Source organism: Oncorhynchus mykiss, chromosome 27, assembly GCF_057628025.1.
Source record: "Oncorhynchus mykiss isolate SJ-2025 chromosome 27, ASM5762802v1, whole genome shotgun sequence".
Classification (NCBI taxonomy): Eukaryota; Metazoa; Chordata; class Actinopteri; order Salmoniformes; family Salmonidae; genus Oncorhynchus; species Oncorhynchus mykiss.
Genome location: NC_143048.1, coordinates 43,052,605 through 43,071,239, shown reverse-complemented (window position 1 = coordinate 43,071,239; position 18,635 = coordinate 43,052,605). Strand labels below are relative to the sequence as shown.

Genomic DNA, 18,635 nt, shown 5'->3' with positions numbered 1-18,635 from the left:
TTAGTGAGTTGTTGGTGAGGTAACATAATTGTTTGTGGTGCTTTCCCCGTAAATCCTTTTTGAAATCGGACACTGTGGTGGGATTAACAACAAGACTATCTTGAAAACGATATAAAATACATGTATGTCTGAGGAACTTTAATTATGAGATTTCAGTTCTTTTGAATATGGCGCCCTGTACTATCACTGATTGTTGTTATATCTCTCCCGGTAACGGGATCTCAGCCATAAGAAGTTAAAGGTCTTACTCACATCAGCTACGAAGAGCATGATCACACAGTCGTCTGGAACAGCTGGTGCTCTCATGTATGCAGTGTTGCTTGCCTCGAAGCGAGCATAGAAGTTATTCAGCTCGTCTGGTAGGCTTGTGTCACTGGGCAGCTCGCAGCTGTAATTCCCTTTATAATCTGTAATAGTTTCCAAGCCCTATAAGTATAATAGTATAATTCAATCTTAGCCCTGTATTGACACTTTGCCTCTATGATTCATTGGAGGGCATAGTGGGAATTCTTATAAGCCTCCGGGTTAGAGTCCTGATCCTTGAAAGCGGCAGTTCTACCCTTTAGCTCTATGCAGATTTTGCCTGTAATCCATGGCTTCTCATTGGGGTATTACGTAAGGTCACTGTGGGGACAACGTCATCGATGCACTTGTTGATGAAGCCAGTGACTGATGTGGTGTACTCTTCAATGCTGTCGGAAGAATCACGGGACATATTCCAGTCTGTGCTAGCAAAACAGTCCTGTAGTTTAGCATCTGTGTCCTCTGACCACTTCCTTATAGAGTTTTTTCCAGTCTGGTTGCACTTTTAACATGCTGGTAGAAATGAGGTCAAACACATTTACGTTTCCCTGCATTAAAGTCCCCGGCCACTAGGAGCCTCTGGATGATAATTTTCCTGTTTGCTTATGGCCTTTATACAGCTCGTTGAGTGTGGTCTTAGTGCCAGCATCGGTTTGTGGCGCTAAATAGACCACTAGCAAAAATATAGATGAGAAAACTCTCTTGGTAAATAATGTGGTCTACAGCTTCTCATGAGATACTCTACCTCGGGGGAGGAAAATCTTGAGACTTCCTTAATATTACATTTTGCACACCAGCTGTTATTTACATATAGACACAGACCGCCACCCCTAGTCCTACAGGCAGCTGTTCTATCTTGCCGATTGACCGAAAACCAGCTGTATGTTATTCATGTCGCTGTTCAGCCACGACTCGGTGAACCATACCTATTACAGTTTTTAATGTTGTGTTGGTAGGATATCCTTGATCGGAGCTCATCCATTTTGTTATCCAATGATTGGCTAAAAGGACTGATGGTAGAGGGGGTTTACTCATTCGCCTGTGATGTCTCAGAAGGCAGCCCGACCTCCATCCCCTATTTCTCCATCTTTTCTTCACGCAAATGATGGGGATGTGGACCCGTTCCCGAGAAAGCCGTATATTCTTCACGTCGGAATCATTAAAGAAAAAATCTTCATCCAGTTCGAGGTGAGTAATCGGTGTTCTAATGTCCAGACGTCATAAGTGACGGGAGCAGCAACATTATGTACAAAATAAGTTTAAAAAAACAAGTTACAAACAAAATGAACTAAATAGCACAGCTGGTTACGAGCACGTAAAACGGCAGCCATCCTCTCCGGCACCATTCTTTCTTTCTTACTGTTTGACACTTGTTAAGGTGAAGTCAGGTGCAAGAGAGCAGAGTAGAGTAAACAGGCGCACTTTTATTCCATTCAACAATAGGCACAAAAAATGACATAAGTGCCCAAAAACACAGAACATGAACTATAAAAGTATCGCGGGTGAACATACACCGTTTAACAATGAACACACAAAGACATGATGGGGAACAGAGGCCTAAATACATGTAGATTGATTGGGGAATGAAAACCAGGTGTGTATGGAACAAGACAAAACAAATGGAATATGAAAAATGGAGCGGCGATGGCTAGAAAGCCGGTGACGTCGATCGCCGAACGAACAAGGAGAAGAGCCGACTTCGGTGGAAGTCGTGACAATACTGGAGTTTAGCCGGTATCATACGGTGATCTGTCCAGCATTCTGCAACCCTCATGGGACGTGTCAGCAGGACGTCATTAGTGTCAACTATGATGTAGTCGATCAGGTGCTATTGTTTGGAGCGTGGGTGCATCCACGATGTTTTATATTTGTTCTTCTGCTGGAACAAGGTGTTTGTGACAATGAGGTCACATTGAGTTGGCAGTCTTATGCCGTTCTCATTGACCTGGCCAACACCATGCCTACCCAGGACTCCGACTCCACATCCTGTTGTTCTGTTCCACCCTAGTGTTGAAGTCATCCAGCAAAAATATCTCATCTACTGACTGGTAGAAGCAGTCCTTTGCCTCATTTTCAGAAGAGTAGCATAACGCACGTTGGCAAGGGGGATGCGGAGAGATATGAGTCTTTTACTTATGCCGACAGGTGTTTCAGTGAGGCTGGGTAGAAAGTGGTTCTTATTTTCCAGTCCCACACCGTGCTGATGTTGTCCACCCGGAGGGTAACCTTTCCAGAAGAAGTTGCAACCTTCTCCCTCCTCTTTCAGGGAACTTTCATCCAGGAACCTGGTCTCATTCAGGGCAGCTATCAAAGCTGTTCTACAATGGGGTCTGTTGCTATTATCGTCCAAAAAGAGGTCTGATGTTTATTGTTTTATTTAGTATTTTTCGACCGCTGAGTGGAACTCTGATAGGTGCGGTAGCCTATCCAGGACGGAGTGAACGGGAAATTCTTAGGCTACCTTTTCTAGGCCTCTCCCCAGCTGGGGTGAGCAGTGTGGCTCCTAAATAGGGCTGCTCACTCACACAGGGGTCTGCCAAGGGCAGCTGCCACTCAATTCCCAGCTGCTGCCGACAATAATAGTCCTGTGCCGCTGGCATGTAGGCGGTCTGATTAAGTGGCACCCGGTGCATCCCCGCGTCATCAGACACTCCAAAGCTGCAAGACTTCCGGTTGATGGCTTCACCGAGGTCAGAAGTGGATACCTGCCCAAGGGAAGTTATTTAAGGTGCCGCTGAGGGTGCGCAATTCCCAACAGCACTACTTCACTGTAGGAAGGTGAAGTTTCAGTGGCAAGAGGGGAAATCCACGATTTCCAGTATCTTCCACAGCTGCAGGAGGCTGCCGAAACCCCAGTCTGTTGGCGTCTGCCTACCGTGCGTCGCCAGCACGCTGCTTTTCTTTCAAGGTGTGCTCTCCTGGCCTTTGTTGTAGCAGACTAACCCCCAAGGCAGCGGGACAGTAGTTGATGGCAGCCAGGTGTGCCTGTAAAGGACCATCTCTGGGGCCCACTGCTGCTCCGAGATCCCCTGCCGGTTAGCCTGGAGTTTCAAGAGAACCAGTTAACTTGTACCGCCGCAAGGAGGCCCGACAGGAGTCTTGGTCGTGGAGAGGCTTTGTACCAGCAAGGGGAGACTTGTGCATGAAGCTGCTCCCCAATTCACCACAAGGGCTAGCCGGCGGCAGCGAGCTGTAAGTGAGTGTATGAAAGTGTTAGGAATTTTATGAACAATGACTAAACAATATCTACATTTTAAATAGAACTATAAATAATTAAACTCTACTTGTTTTATTATATCTGATTAATAAATACCATTCCAGCTAGGTTGGGGAGGAAATGGATTGTGGGTTTTAAGTAAGCAGAAAGGATTGTGAACCTATGGTTGAACCGACTCAACTTAGCTCTGGGATGTTTAGATAAGGCAGTGAGTGTCTCCCTAGGTTTTCCATGATCTGGAACTGTCTGCTGAATATTGATAGATGAAGATTTCAGAAGTTTAATCTTGATTTAACTGTGTGTCTGGAGTGAGCGAGCGAGGGGATGGGAATAAACTCTTGAACGTGTTCGATAGGAGGAAGGACATTTTATAACCTATGACGTCATATGTTGTATATAAACTGTTGTTTGTGGTTTCATGGCAGCGAGCTCCGAGAATAAATACTATTATCTAATTTTGATAAGTCTAGTCTCTGTCTATTTAATGCAAATGAGAATCTTACAAATTCTCATAAAATAGACTAAGTGAATTTATAGGAATTATGAAATTACTTTAACAGAAAGCAACTGGCATGCAACTAACCTCTACCCACTACTGCACTAGATGCATGCATCCAGAAGTTTCACACACACACACACACACGCAGACACACACACACACACACACACGCAGACACAGACACACACACACACGCAGACACACACACACACACACACAGACACAGACACACACACACACACAAAGACAAACACACACACACACGCAGACACACACACACACACACACACACGCAGACACACACACACACACACACACGCAGACACAGACACACACACACACGCAGACACACACACACACACACACACAGACACAGACACACACACACACACAAAGACAAACACACACACACACGCAGACACAGACACACACACACACGAAGACAAACACACACACACACGCAGACACACACACACACACACGCAGACACAGACACACACACACACGCAGACACACACACACACACACACACAGACACAGACACACACACACACACAAAGACAAACACACACACACACGCAGACACAGACACACACACACACGAAGACAAACACACACACACACGCAGACACAGACACACACACACACACACGCAGACACAGACACACACACACACGAAGACACAGACACACACACACACGCAGACACAGACACACGCAGACACAGACACATACACACACGCAGACACAGACACACACACACACAAAGACACAGACACACACACACACGAAGACACAGACACACACACACACGAAGACACAGACACACACACACACGCAGACACAGACACACACACACACGAAGACACAGACACACACACACACACGCAGACACAGACACATACACACACGAAGACACAGACACACACACACCATAAGAACTGATATATCACCCTCGTGTATTCTTCCAATGGAGCTTTAATTCTCCAATCAGAGTCATCACTTATTAGAAAACCTGATGTTCACCTGTGATTCTCAGGGTTCACTGCAAGACAATAGTTAGTTATTCATTGGGCAGTAAGTCAATCTCATGCATTATGTAGCGGTGCCTAGGATGCACTAGTAGCCAGGTAATAACAAAAGAAAATCATTGCGACCAGTTCGGAGAGGAGAGGAGAAGGGGAGGCTGGGGAGATGGAGAGAAAGGACGGGAAGGAAGGGGAGGGGGGGGGCAGGATCGTTTGGAAAGGTGATGTTGGGAACAGGACTCAGTAAAGTGTGTTTAATTAACAAAGGTGTTGCGGAGGAAGTCTCAGGGCGAGTGGACAACTCTGTGAACGAGGGAAGTGGTCAATAACAGGAAAGAAAGATGGAAAATCAATGCCCAGCAGGCCAGTTAAGGTCTAATGGAAAGGAGAGGGAGAGGAGAGGATGATGCAGGGGGGAGGAAGGGGAGTGGAGGAGCAATTTGGATTTCACTAACTAGGGGTGATTTCACTGACGAAGGGGGATTTCACTGATGAGGGCTAATTTCACTGACCAAGGGAGGGGGGGGGGGGGTGATTTCATGGAAATAGAGAGGGAGGGAGGGGTATAAACTGATATGCATACACATTCTGGCCAATCCCTGATTAGTTAGATTCCATAAGGAAATATGCTGTTGCCTCAGTATTCCCCCCCCCCCCCACTATTAGTGTTACAGTACTTTATTGAGCCACACCACTCTCCAACCTCATTGGCTAAGAAGTGGGTTTGCTAAAAAAATACCCTTCAGGGGCATACATATTTTAGTCTCTATCATAGTGTGTCATTAAAAATAAACAGTTGTTGGATTCTGCCGTTGAGCTAAACGTTTGTGGGCTATTTGCTTTAAACTTGGAGTGATTCCTTTATTAGAATATTGAGCTAGCTTTGTTTTTATTAGAATATGCTTTGTTTTTTGTTTCTACTTGAACTGGAAGTAAACTAAACTCACAATTTTCAGATTTCTTCCTACTGTCACGTTCTGACCTCAGTTCCTTTTGTTTTTGTCTTTGTTTTAGTATGGTCAGGGCGTGAGTTGGGGTGGGCAGTCTATGTTTGTTTTTCTATGTTGTTTTTTGAGTTCGGCCTAGTATGGTTCTCAATCAGAGGCAGCTGTCAATTGTTGTCCCTGATTGAGAATCGTACTTAGGTAGCCTGGGTTTCACGTTTGGTTGGTGGGTGTTTGTCTTCCGTGTCAGTGTTTGTCGCCACAAGGGACTGTTTCGTTCATTTCACGTTTATTGTTTTGTATTTCGTAGTGTTCAGTTTATGTTTTAAAATAAACATTATGGACACTTACCACGCTGCGTTTTGGTCCTCCGATCCTTCTCGCTTCTCGATCCTTCTCGCTTCTCCTCCTCAGAAGAGGAGGACGAGATCCCTTACAGCTACCTTTGTGTTTTGCTCTCTTCCCCTTTCTTTCTTTCTTTCTTACTTTCTGTCTTTCTTTCTTTCTTTCTTTTGGTAGAGGAAAATCTACCTACACTGCAGCATCTAAGGCCTCAATAAGTTATCCCTATCTAACCTGCATTATTATAATGAGGCCTCAATATGTTAATGAGGCCTCAGTAAGTCATCCCTATCTAACCTGCATTATAAAAATGAGGCCTCAATAAATCATCCCTATCTAACCTGCATTATGTTAATGAGGCCTCAGTAAGTCATCCCTATCTAACCTGCATTACGATAATGAGGCCTCAATAAGTCATCCCAATCTAACCTGCATTACGATAATGAGGCCTCAGTAAGTCATCCCTATCTAACCTGCATTACGATAATGAGGCCTCAATAAGTCATCCCAATCTAACCTGCATTATGATAATGAGGCCTCAATAAATCATCCCAATCTAACCTGCATTATGATAATGAGGCCTCAATAAGTCATCCCTATCTAACCTGCATTATGATAATGAGGCCTCAATAAGTCATCCCAATCTAACCTGCATTATGATAATGAGGCCTCAATAAGTCATCCCTATCTAACCTGCATTATGATAATGAGGCCTCAATAAGTCATCCCAATCTAACCTGCATTATGATAATGAGTCCTCAATAAGTCATCCCAATCTAACCTGCATTATGATAATGAGGCCTCAATAAGTCATCCCTATCTAACCTGCATTATGATAATGATGCCTCAATAAATCATCCCTATCTAACCTGCATTATGTTAAGGAGGCCTCAATAATTCATCCCAATCTAACCTGCATTATGATAATGAGGCCACAATAAGTCATCCCAATCTAACCTGCATTATGATAATGATGCCTCAATAAGTCATCCCAATCTAACCTGCATTATGATAATGATGCCTCAATAAGTCATCCCAATCTAACCTGCATTATGATAATGCAGCTGGCCTGTTGGGCCATAACTGTGAGGTAGAAATATGATTACAAGCCTCTTGTTGGCCAACCAGGAGGGTTTAATTTCCCTCAGAGGTATAGTACAGCTGTTAGAACAGGGCTAATAACTCTTACTGAGAGATTGAGACAGATCAGGGCTAACAACTCTTACTGAGAGAGTGAGACAGATCAGGGCTAATAACTCTTACTGAGAGAGTGAGACATATCAGGGCTAATAACTTTCATTGAGAGAGTGAGACAGAACAGGGCTAATAACTCTCATTGAGAGAGTGAGACAGATCAGGGCTAATAATTCTTATTGAGAGAGTGAGACAGATCAGGGCTAATAACTCTCATTGAGAGAGTGAGACAGATCAGGGCTAACAGCAGGAAACAGATAGACAGTATCTCCCTCTCCTTCCTCCCTTAGTATTCCACTCCTCTCTCTTCTCCTCTCACTCTCCCTGTCTGTCCTCTTTCCCTCTACCCTGTCTCTCTTTCTCTCCCTTTCTTTCTCTGTCTGTCTGTCTGTCTGTCTGTCTGTCTGTCTATCTGTCTGTCTGTCTGTCTCTCTCTCTCTATCTCTCTCTCTCTCTCCCTTTGTCTGTCTGTCTGTCTGTCTGTCTGTCTGTCTGTCTGTCTGTCTGTCTGTCTGTCTGTCTGTCTGTCTCGCTCTCTTGCTCCCTCCTTCTCCCTCTTTCCTAACATCTGCCTGACAACAAGACAGCCTCTTTTTTTGTGTGTGTGTGTGACCAGCATTGCGGTTTTCATCAGCCCTGCCACTCACAGATGAGCGTTGCGGTGGAGGCCCTTTTGTCTAGGCGCAGGTCTGGGAAGCTAGTGTCTTCACAGAAAAGTCACATCCATCACACACGCACACGCACACGCACACACACACACACACACACACACACACACACACACACACACACACACACACACAGACTCACACAGTCCAGTCCAGTCCAGTCCAGTCCAGTCCAGTCCAGTTTAGATATCCTGTTCTTTCACATCAGTCCAGCAGAAAGAGAGGAGAGGTGAAAAGGAAGCAGCTGTAGACGATTGAGATGCACCCCAGGCCTTGTCTGGACGTGAGTGCGATACATTGTCAACCTGACCATGCATGTACTGCCCCCTGCTGGATGACTCAGGAATATATTAATCATGTTTTAATGGTCATCGATTTGATTGATTAAGTGAGAGAAGGGGAACATTCTGAGATTCACGAGTGTAATTATTTCTGAATGGTAATTGGTGTGTTTCTTTGATAAATTCATTAAGCATTTTTAGTCATTTATTCCCATTGGTTTATAGATGGGCACTTTTTGCACACAACAGAGATAAATGTACACTTCAATTATTAAACCCTTCCTCATTATTTTATTTAACTTGGCAAGTCAGTCAGATACAAATTCTTATTTACAATGACGGCCTAGCGAGGAACAGTGGGTTAACTGCCTGTTCAGGGGCAGAACTACAGCTTATTTATTACCTTGTCTGCTCGGGGATTCGATCTTGCGGTTAGTCCAACGCTCTAACCACTAGGCTACCTGCCTCCTCTAACCACTAGGCTACCTGCCTCCTCAAATCACTAGGCTACCTGCCTCCTCTAACCACTAGGCTACCTGCCTCCTCAAACCACTAGGCTACCTGCCTCCTCAAACCACTAGGCTACCTGCCTCCTCAAACCACTAGGCTACCTGCCTCCTCTAACCACTAGGCTACCTGCCTCCTCTAACCACTAGGCTACCTGCCTCCTCTAACCACTAGGCTACCTGCCTCCTCTAACCACTAGGCTACCTTCCTCCTCTAACCACTAGGCTACCTGCCTCCTCTAACCACTAGGCTACCTGCCTCCTCTAACCACTAGGCTACCTGCCTCCTCTAACCACTAGGCTACCTGCCTCCTCTAACCACTAGGCTACCTGCCTCCTCTAACCACTAGGCTACCTGCCTCCTCTAACCACTAGGCTACCTGCCTCCTCTAACCACTAGGCTACCTGCCTCCTGTTGATTATACTATGTTTGTGTGTGTATGAATCTTAATGATTTATTTATTTTTTCTGAATACAAAATAAATAAAAAATCGACTGTATACATACTCCTTTCCGGTCTCGTCTCCTCTCTTTGTGTTTCCATGTGTTCCCATGTCTTTCCATGTGTTTCCATGATGATGGTTTGGTAACAACCTGTTCTCTGATGTAACGTTATGAACAGCAGGTATTAATTATGCTTTCTCTTTCTTCTGTCTGTCTGTCTGTCTGTCTGTCTGTCTGTCTGTCTGTCTGTCTGTCTGTCTGTCTGTCTTTGTGTGTCTTTGTCTGTCTGTCTGTCTGTCTGTCTGTCTGTCTGTCTTTGTGTATCTTTGTCTGTCTGTCTGTCTGTCTGTCTTTGTGTATCTTTGTCTGTCTGTCTGTCTGTCTGTCTGTCTGTCTGTCTGTCTGTCTGTCTGTCTGTCTGTCTGTCTGTCTGTCTGTCTGTCTGTCTGTATCCACCCCTCCCTCCTCTCCCCAGGTGTGTCGGGAGTACCAGAGAGGTAACTGTACGCGGGGGGAGAGTGACTGTCGCTTCGCCCACCCCTCAGACAGCACCATGATAGACACCAACGACAACACCGTGACCGTGTGTATGGACTACATCAAGGGTCGCTGCTCCAGGGAGAAGTGTAAATACTTCCACCCTCCAGCCCACCTGCAGGCCAAGATAAAGGCTGGCCAACACCAGGTCAACCAGGCTGCTGCCGCAGTAGCCATGGTAGGTATCCCTCTGTAACACCCCCCCCCCCACCCCCCCACCCCCCCACCCCTATCAAACCCCACCCATGTCTGAAAACCCCTCCCCCCTGCCCCCACCCCCCCCACCCCCCCAGCCACCCGTATCAAACCCCACCCATGTCTGAAAACCCCTTCCCCCCGCCCCCTGATCCTCCCCCTTTCCTCTCTCATCCCCTCACACCATCTCGACTACCCCAGCAGACGCAGACGCTAAAGGTAGCGTAAACTTATTTCAGCAGCTAGCTAGCTAGCTTTAATGTCCAACGTTACAGGGATGACTTAATGCCCCTTCCCTTCCCTACCCCCTTTTTATTTTGCTCATTCAACTGTTACGATGCTGTGTAACACGTGTTATAACTGCTGCTATGACTGAATATATTGTTAGGCTTCTTAGAGCCGCTGTAGCAAAACGGTCTCCTGTTATAGCTTCAGTAGGACTACTTGAATATCAATTAAAAAGCATTGGTATGTCTAACCAATAGAAACGGCATGACGTTTTTAAAAATCCCAAGTCGTCCTGGATTCACTTTAAAGAGTTCTGTAGTTTGTTGGAACCAGAACGTGTGTAATGATGAATGCAGAAACAGTGTTTAGCTCAATCCAGTGATCGCAAATAGCAAGCAAAGCAACATTCCTGTGTGTCAGTAATTGATGTCAAGACCATAGTGTTTACAGTAACAACCCTACAGACATTCATGATGTCAAGACCATAGTGTTTACAGTAACAACCCTACAGACATTCATGATGTCAAGACCATAGTGTTTACAGTAACAACCCTACAGACATTAATGATGTCAAGACCATAGTGTTTACAGTAACAACCCTACAGACATTAATGATGTCAAGTCCATAGTGTTTACAGTAACAACCCTACAGCCATTAATAATGTCAAGTCCATAGTGTTTACAGTAACAACCCTACAGACATTTAATGATGTCAAGACCATAGTGTTTACAGTAACAACCCTACAGACATTAATGATGTCAAGACCATAGTGTTTACTGTAACAACCCTACAGCCATTAATGATGTCAAGTCCATAGTGTTTACAGTAACAACCCTACAGCCATTAACGATGTCAAGTCCATAGTATTTACAGTAACAACCCTGCAGCCATTAATGATGTCAAGGCCATAGTGTTTACAGTAACAACCCTACAGCCATTAATGATGTCAAGACCATAGTGTTTACAGTAACAACCCTACAGCCATTAATGATGTCAAGACCATAGTGTTTACAGTAACAACCCTACAGCCATTAATGATGTCAAGGCCATAGTGTTTATAGTAACAACCCTACAGCCATTAATGATGTCAAGGCCATTGTGTTTACAGTAACAACCCTACAGCCATTAATGATGTCAAGACCATAGTGTTTACAGTAACAACCCTACAGCCATTAATGATGTCAAGTCCATAGTGTTTACAGTAACAACCCTACAGCTGTTAATGATGTCAAGGCCATAGTGTTTACAGTAACAACCCTACAGCTGTTAATGATGTCAAGACCATAGTGTTTACAGTAACAACCCTACAGACATTAATGATGTCAAGACCATAGTGTTTACAGTAACAACCCTACAGCCATTACTGATGTCAAGACCATAGTGTTTACAGTAACAACCCTACAGCCGTTAATGATGTCAAGACCATAGTGTTTACAGTAACAACCCTACAGCCGTTAATGATGTCAAGACCATAGTGTTTACAGTAACAGCCCTACAGCCATTAATGATGTCAAGGCCACCTGTTGTTTGTTGTATATTGCACTCCAATGATTTATTTTTTGTTTGTTTTTTTGTTCTTTTGTTTTTTTTCTTTCTCACCAACCCAAACTACACTGCTGCCCCCATGATGCTCCTCTGCTTGCTGGTTTATGTTAATGCGCTTGAATCCCATTGGCCCGTTGCCATCACGCGCTCGCTGCCTGCTAATTAAGACTCAGACGGCTGTCCAATCACTGAAGCGACCCCTCGACGCAACCTTTGACCTGGTACTATGACCTTCCACCTTTTAGCTTGGCATGCAGCTCTGTTATGCTAGATTCAAACTAAATACATCTCAGTTACTGTTAACTAACCATTTCATTGATGGGGTGATGAATTGATTGTGGCAATACTGTTAACTAACCATTTCATTGATGCGGTGATGAATTGATTGTGGCAATACTGTTAACTAACCATTTCATTGATGCGGTGATGAATTGATTGTGGCAATACTGTTAACTAAACGTTTCCTTGGTGGGGTGATGAATTGATTCAGGATAAAATGGTACCCAGTTAATTCACCTCAGTATCCCTTTCCATTCCGTCTCTACGTCAACAAGGGAAAAGAGGCGGAAATTGCAAAAGCTGCACAGGGCCTTAGTTTTCGTATTAGAATAGTGTCGACTAGTCAGTTCATCCCTGATAGTCTATTCATCCATAACACGACTTGAACGTCTATCTGGAGTTAATTTAGTGAATGCTGTAGTTAAAAGCATGATTGGTGTCTATTCAGTAGTATTCAAATATAAATATTCGGCCATTTTTATGACATATTTTCTTATTATTGCCAGTTCTGCATGTGTAATTCTGGTGGATGGGGTGGGCTTCTAGAGGGACCTCAGAATGAACAAGGCTTCTACTGCTTCTACTGCTAAAAGCTTTTCTCTGTTAACATCATTTCTGTTGTCACCCATGATCACTAGTACAATAATTACTATCATTGTTTTGTAGAGCTCCTAATATGTTAGTAAAATTATGTGTTATAATTGCTAGTTTATTTTTAGTGGTGGTTAAAGTACCCAATTGTCATACTTGAGTAAAAGTAAAGATACCTTAATAGACAATGACTTAAGTAAAAGTGAAAGTCACCCAGTAAAATACTACTTGAGTAAAAAGTCTAAAAGTATTTTGTTTTAAATATGCGTATTAAAAGTAAAGGTAAAAGTGTAAATCATTTCAAATTCCTTACACTAAGCAAACCAAAAGGTATCTTCTTTTTTTGTATTGACGGATAGCCAGGACCACAATCCAACACTCAGACATCATTTACAAATGAAGCATTTGTGTTTAGTGAGTCTGCCAGATCAGAGGGAGTAGGGATGACCATGGATATTCTCTTAATAAGTGGGTGAATTGTACCGTTTTCCTTTTAAAATGTAACGAGTACTTTTGGATGTCAGGGAAAAATCACTGGATTAAAAAGTACGTTATTTTCATCAGGAATGTAGTGAAGTAAAAGTTGTCAAAAATATAAGTAGCAAAGTACAGAAACCTCAAAATACTACTTAAGTAGTACTTTAAAGTATTTTTACTTCAGTACTTTACACCACTGTGTATTTTTGCGTTATTCACACATTATTTCTGTGTAAATTGTTTGTGTGTTGTTAAATACTTCTATTGTTATCACAATTCCTAGACCAGCACCACTGTCTTGCTTTAGTAGGAGTAGAGGACCAGCACCACTGTCTTACTTTAGTAGGAGTAGAGGACCAGCACCACTGTCTTGCTTTAGTAGGAGTAGAGGACCAGACCACTGTCTTGCTTTAGTAGGAGTAGAGGACCAGACCACTGTCTTGCTTTAGTAGGAGTAGAGGACCAGCGCCACTGTCTTGCTTTAGTAGGAGTAGAAGAACAGACCACTGTCTTGATTTAGTAGGAGTAGAGGACCAGCACCACTGTCTTGCTAGAGAACTAGTGTTACATAGAACACTGGTTGTTTTAGAAGGACTAGTGTTACATAGAACACTGCTTGTTTTAGAAGGACTAATGTTACATAGAACACTGCTTGTTTTAGGACTAGTGTTACATAGAACAGTGCTTGTTTTAGAAGGACTAGTGTTACATAGAACACTGCTTGTTTTAGAAGGACTAGTGTTACATAGAACACTGCTTGTTTTAGGACTAGTGTTACATAGAACACTGCTTGTTTTAGAAGGACTAGTGTTACATAGAACACTGCTTGTTTTAGAAGGACTAGTGTTACATAGAACACAGATTGTTTTAGAAGGACTAGTGTTACATAGAACACTGCTTGCTTTAGGACTAGTGTTACATAGAACACTGCTTGTTTTAGAAGGACTAGTGTTACATAGAACACTGCTTGTTTTAGAAGGACTAGTGTTACATAGAACACTGCTTGCTTTAGGACTTGTGTTACATAGAACACGGCTTGTTTTAGAAGGACTTGTGTTACATAGAACACTGCTTGTTTTAGAAGGACTAGTGTTACATAGAACACAGCTTGTTTTAGAAGGACTGGTGTTACATAGAACACTGCTTGTTTTAGAAGGACTAATGTTACATAGAAAACTGCTTGTTTTAGAAGGACTAGTGTTACATAGAACACTGCTTGTTTTAGAAGGACTAATGTTACATAGAAAACTGCTTGTTTTAGAAGGACTAGTGTTACACAGAACACTGCTTGTTTTAGGACTAGTGTTACATAGAACACTGCTTGTTTTAGAAGGACTAATGTTACATAGAAAACTGCTTGTTTTAGAAGGACTAGTGTTACGTAGAACACCACTTGTTTTAGAAGGACTAGTGTTACGTAGAACACGGCTTGTTTTAGAAGGACTAATGTTACATAGAACACTGCTTGTTTTAGAAGGACTAGTGTTACATAGAACACTGCTTATTTTAGAAGGACTAATGTTACATAGAAAACTGCTTGTTTTAGAAGGACTAGTGTTACGTAGAACACTGCTTGTTTTAGAAGGACTAGTGTTACGTAGAACACGGCTTGTTTTAGAAGGACTAATGTTACATAGTAAACTGCTTGTTTTAGAAGGACTAGTGTTACATAGAACACTGCTTGTTTTAGAAGGACTAGTGTTACATAGAACACTGCTTATTTTAGAAGGACTAATGTTACATAGAAAACTGCTTGTTTTAGAAGGACTAGTGTTACGTAGAACACTGCTTGTTTTAGAAGGACTAGTGTTACGTAGAACACGGCTTGTTTTAGAAGGACTAATGTTACATAGTAAACTGCTTGTTTTAGAAGGACTAGTGTTACATAGAACACTGCTTGTTTTAGAAGGACTAGTGTTACATAGAACACGGCTTGTTTTAGAAGGACTAATGTTACATAGAAAACTGCTTGTTTTAGAAGGACTAGTGTTACATAGAACACTGCTTGTTTTAGGACTAGTGTTACATAGAACACTGCTTGTTTTAGAAGGACTAGTGTTACATAGAACACTGCTTATTTTAGAAGGACTAATGTTACATAGAAAACTGCTTGTTTTAGAAGGACTAGTGTTACATGGAACACTGCTTGTTTTAGAAGGACTAGTGTTACATAGAAGACTGCTTGTTTTAGAAGGACTAGTGTTACATAGAACACGGCTTGTTTTAGAAGGACTGGTGTTACATAGAACACTGCTTGTTTTAGAAGGACTAATGTTACATAGAAAACTGCTTGTTTTAGAAGGACTAGTGTTACATAGAACACTGCTTGTTTTAGAAGGACTAGTGTTACATAGAACACTGCTTGTTTTAGAAGGACTGGTGTTACATAGAACACTGCTTGTTTTAGAAGGACTAATGTTACATAGAAAACTGCTTGTTTTAGAAGGACTAGTGTTACACAGAACACTGCTTGTTTTAGGACTAGTGTTACATAGAACACTGCTTGTTTTAGAAGGACTAATGTTACATAGAAAACTGCTTGTTTTAGAAGGACTAGTGTTACGTAGAACACCACTTGTTTTAGAAGGACTAGTGTTACGTAGAACACGGCTTGTTTTAGAAGGACTAATGTTACATAGAACACTGCTTGTTTTAGAAGGACTAGTGTTACATAGAACACTGCTTATTTTAGAAGGACTAATGTTACATAGAAAACTGCTTGTTTTAGAAGGACTAGTGTTACGTAGAACACTGCTTGTTTTAGAAGGACTAGTGTTACGTAGAACACTGCTTATTTTAGAAGGACTAGTGTTACGTAGAACACTGCTTGTTTTAGAAGGACTAATGTTACATAGAAAACTGCTTGTTTTAGAATGACTTGCTGATTTTTGGTTCAAAATAATTGCTTCATGGAGATGCCTTTCTATTCTAATGAAATGATGTATTCTCCCTGTCTTTGATTCCACAACCACCATTTTTTATTTTGTTTTGTGTTGTCCACTCCATCGGGTCCCTCTATCAGGGGCTCTCACCTGTTTTACCTCCATTACCAAAGAGACCCACAGTTGAAAAAGCCAACGGTGCCACTGCCATGTTCAACGCCGCCAACATGTTCCAGTACCAACAGGCCCTGGCCAACATGCAGTTTCAGCAGCAGTTTATCCCATCAGGTAGGCCTTGACTTCTCACCTTTCACCTCTCATCTCGCCGCGACCCCTGAAGTCAAGTCTCATACGGCTGACCTCCATTCACAAACCCAAATCGTTACCCATAAAACCTTTGGTTTCAGGCTCCTTACCCATAAAACCTTTGGTTTCAGGCTCCTTACCCATAAATGCCAAGAGAGTGCAAAGCTGTCATCAAGACAAATGGTGGCTACTTTGAAGAATCTAAAATCTAAAATATATTTTGATTTGTTTAGCACTTTTTTGGTTTCTACATGTTTCCATATGTGTTTTTTTTTCATAGCTGTGATGTTTTTACTATTATTCTACAATGTTAAAATAGTACACATTTAAAAAAAAACATTGAATGAGTAGGTGTGTCCAAACTTTTGACTGGTTCTGATTGGACTTTCATGTTGCAGTGTCCCTGGTGAAACACTAACACAAACAAACACACATATACACGAGAACACTGACACCACCCTGGTCCGACCCACATACAGCAGAACACTGACAGCACCCTGGTCCGACCCATATAAATCAGAACACTGGCACCACCCTGGTCCGACCCACATACACCAGAACACTGGCACCACCCTGGTCTGACCCACATACACCAGAACACTGGCACCACCCTGGCCTGACCCACATACACCAGAACACTGACACCACCCTGGTCCCACCCACATACACCAGAACACTGACACCACCCTGGTCCGATCCATATACACCAGAACACTGGCACCACCCTGGTCAGACCCACATACACCAGAAAACTGGCACCACCCTGACCCGACCCACATACACCAGAACACGGACACCACCCTGGTGAGACCCACATACACCAGAACATTGACACCTGGTCCGATCCACTTACACCAGTCTGACAACACTGGCACCACCCTAAGATGACAGCAAAGTCATCTTAAACTCTGTCTCACAGTCCTCTCACAGTCCTGGTATGTAAAAATAGCCGGCATGGATTGGGTCCAGTGAGTGTCACTGCTGGTTAAAAGTGGGAAGGTGTAGGGGCCCAGTGTTTTAGAATACCCAGGTCGATTTCTGTTCTCAGTCCATCCCTGCTGTCAAGCCACAGTGGTCCAAGTCCACACTGAGAGAAATGGATGAAGCTCGCCCATAACCCCTCTAGGCCATCCTTTACATAGGAGGAGTATTACAAGAGAGACAGTTTCCAGGCATGTCATTGATCTTGGACAAAGTTATTGGCTGATGTGACTAGTCATTCAACTTTTTCCCTTTTTAAGACGTACTTTTCCCCTGGATGCCTGGTGCTAAAAACGTAGGTCAATAGTGTTTACAAGCAACATTATCATAGCTACTGAAACACACATCAAACACACAACATCTGTCTGTGTGCTTTACGGTCTAGCTCTCTGTGTGTTTGTGTGCATTTAGTACCGACCATGATTCTATCTGTAAAGAGTGACCATTGTTAACAGTAATGATTATCATTCATGAATGATTAATGCCAGTAGAGGGGCTCCAGAGTGGTGCAGCGGTCTAAGACACTGTATCTCAGTGCAAGATGTGTCACTCCGCCCGTAGTGCGGCGCACAATTGGTCCAGCGTCGTCCGGGTTTGGCCGGGGTAGGGCCATCATTGTAAATAAGAATGTGTTCTTAACTGGCTTGCCTAGTTAAATAAAGGTGAAATATATATATATATATTTTTAAAGATGCAAGTTAAATAAGTCTTTCTTCACTGTGTGGTAGTTGATGTGTCACCTGTGTGATGCGTTTTAATGTACTGTATACTCTGTAACCATAACAACACTCCCTACCTCTGTGGACACTGTCTTGTAATGGGTTGTGTTGATTTCTTCTCTCCATCTCCTTTTCCAATCCACTTCCTGTTGCAATGCATGATGGGCAGGCTCGATATTGTGCATGACACCTGCAACAAGTGTTGGTAGGTGCCAGCTTTCCTTCCTGATTACCTTTCAGCCATTTCAGTCCCTCACATTCCATCTCATGCCATCAGGGCGGCCATTTTCCACTCTGAGACCAAGGGGGCCTCTCAGAAGTCCAAAGTAGCTTCATATCCTCGTCTCCTTCCCTTCATAAAGAGATAGATAAATGATAGATAGATAGATAAATAGGTTTTATTTACACATACAAATACTTACTTACAAGCCCTTATTAATAAACAATGCTGTTTTAAGAAAATAGAGAT

The 18,635-nt window shown here is 43.0% G+C and overlaps 1 protein-coding gene across 10 annotated transcripts in view; it reads left to right on the top strand.

Annotated features, from left to right (window-relative positions):
- The window catches only part of LOC110508063 (muscleblind-like protein 1), a 161,764-nt gene that overhangs the window by 132,551 nt on the left and 10,578 nt on the right, over positions 1-18,635 (top strand). For 3 of the 10 annotated variants that reach the window (XM_036965209.2, XM_090224070.1, XM_090224072.1), the window contains 3 exons: positions 9,901-10,140; positions 16,301-16,448; positions 18,336-18,371. In XM_036965209.2, the coding sequence (XP_036821104.1) occupies positions 9,901-10,140; positions 16,301-16,448; positions 18,336-18,371 (424 nt within the window). Of the gene's footprint in view, positions 1-9,900; positions 10,141-12,098; positions 12,153-16,300; positions 16,449-18,335; positions 18,372-18,635 lie in introns of all 10 variants that reach the window. The other 7 variants (XM_036965211.2, XM_090224074.1, XM_090224071.1 and 4 more) reach the window with 5 other exon arrangements.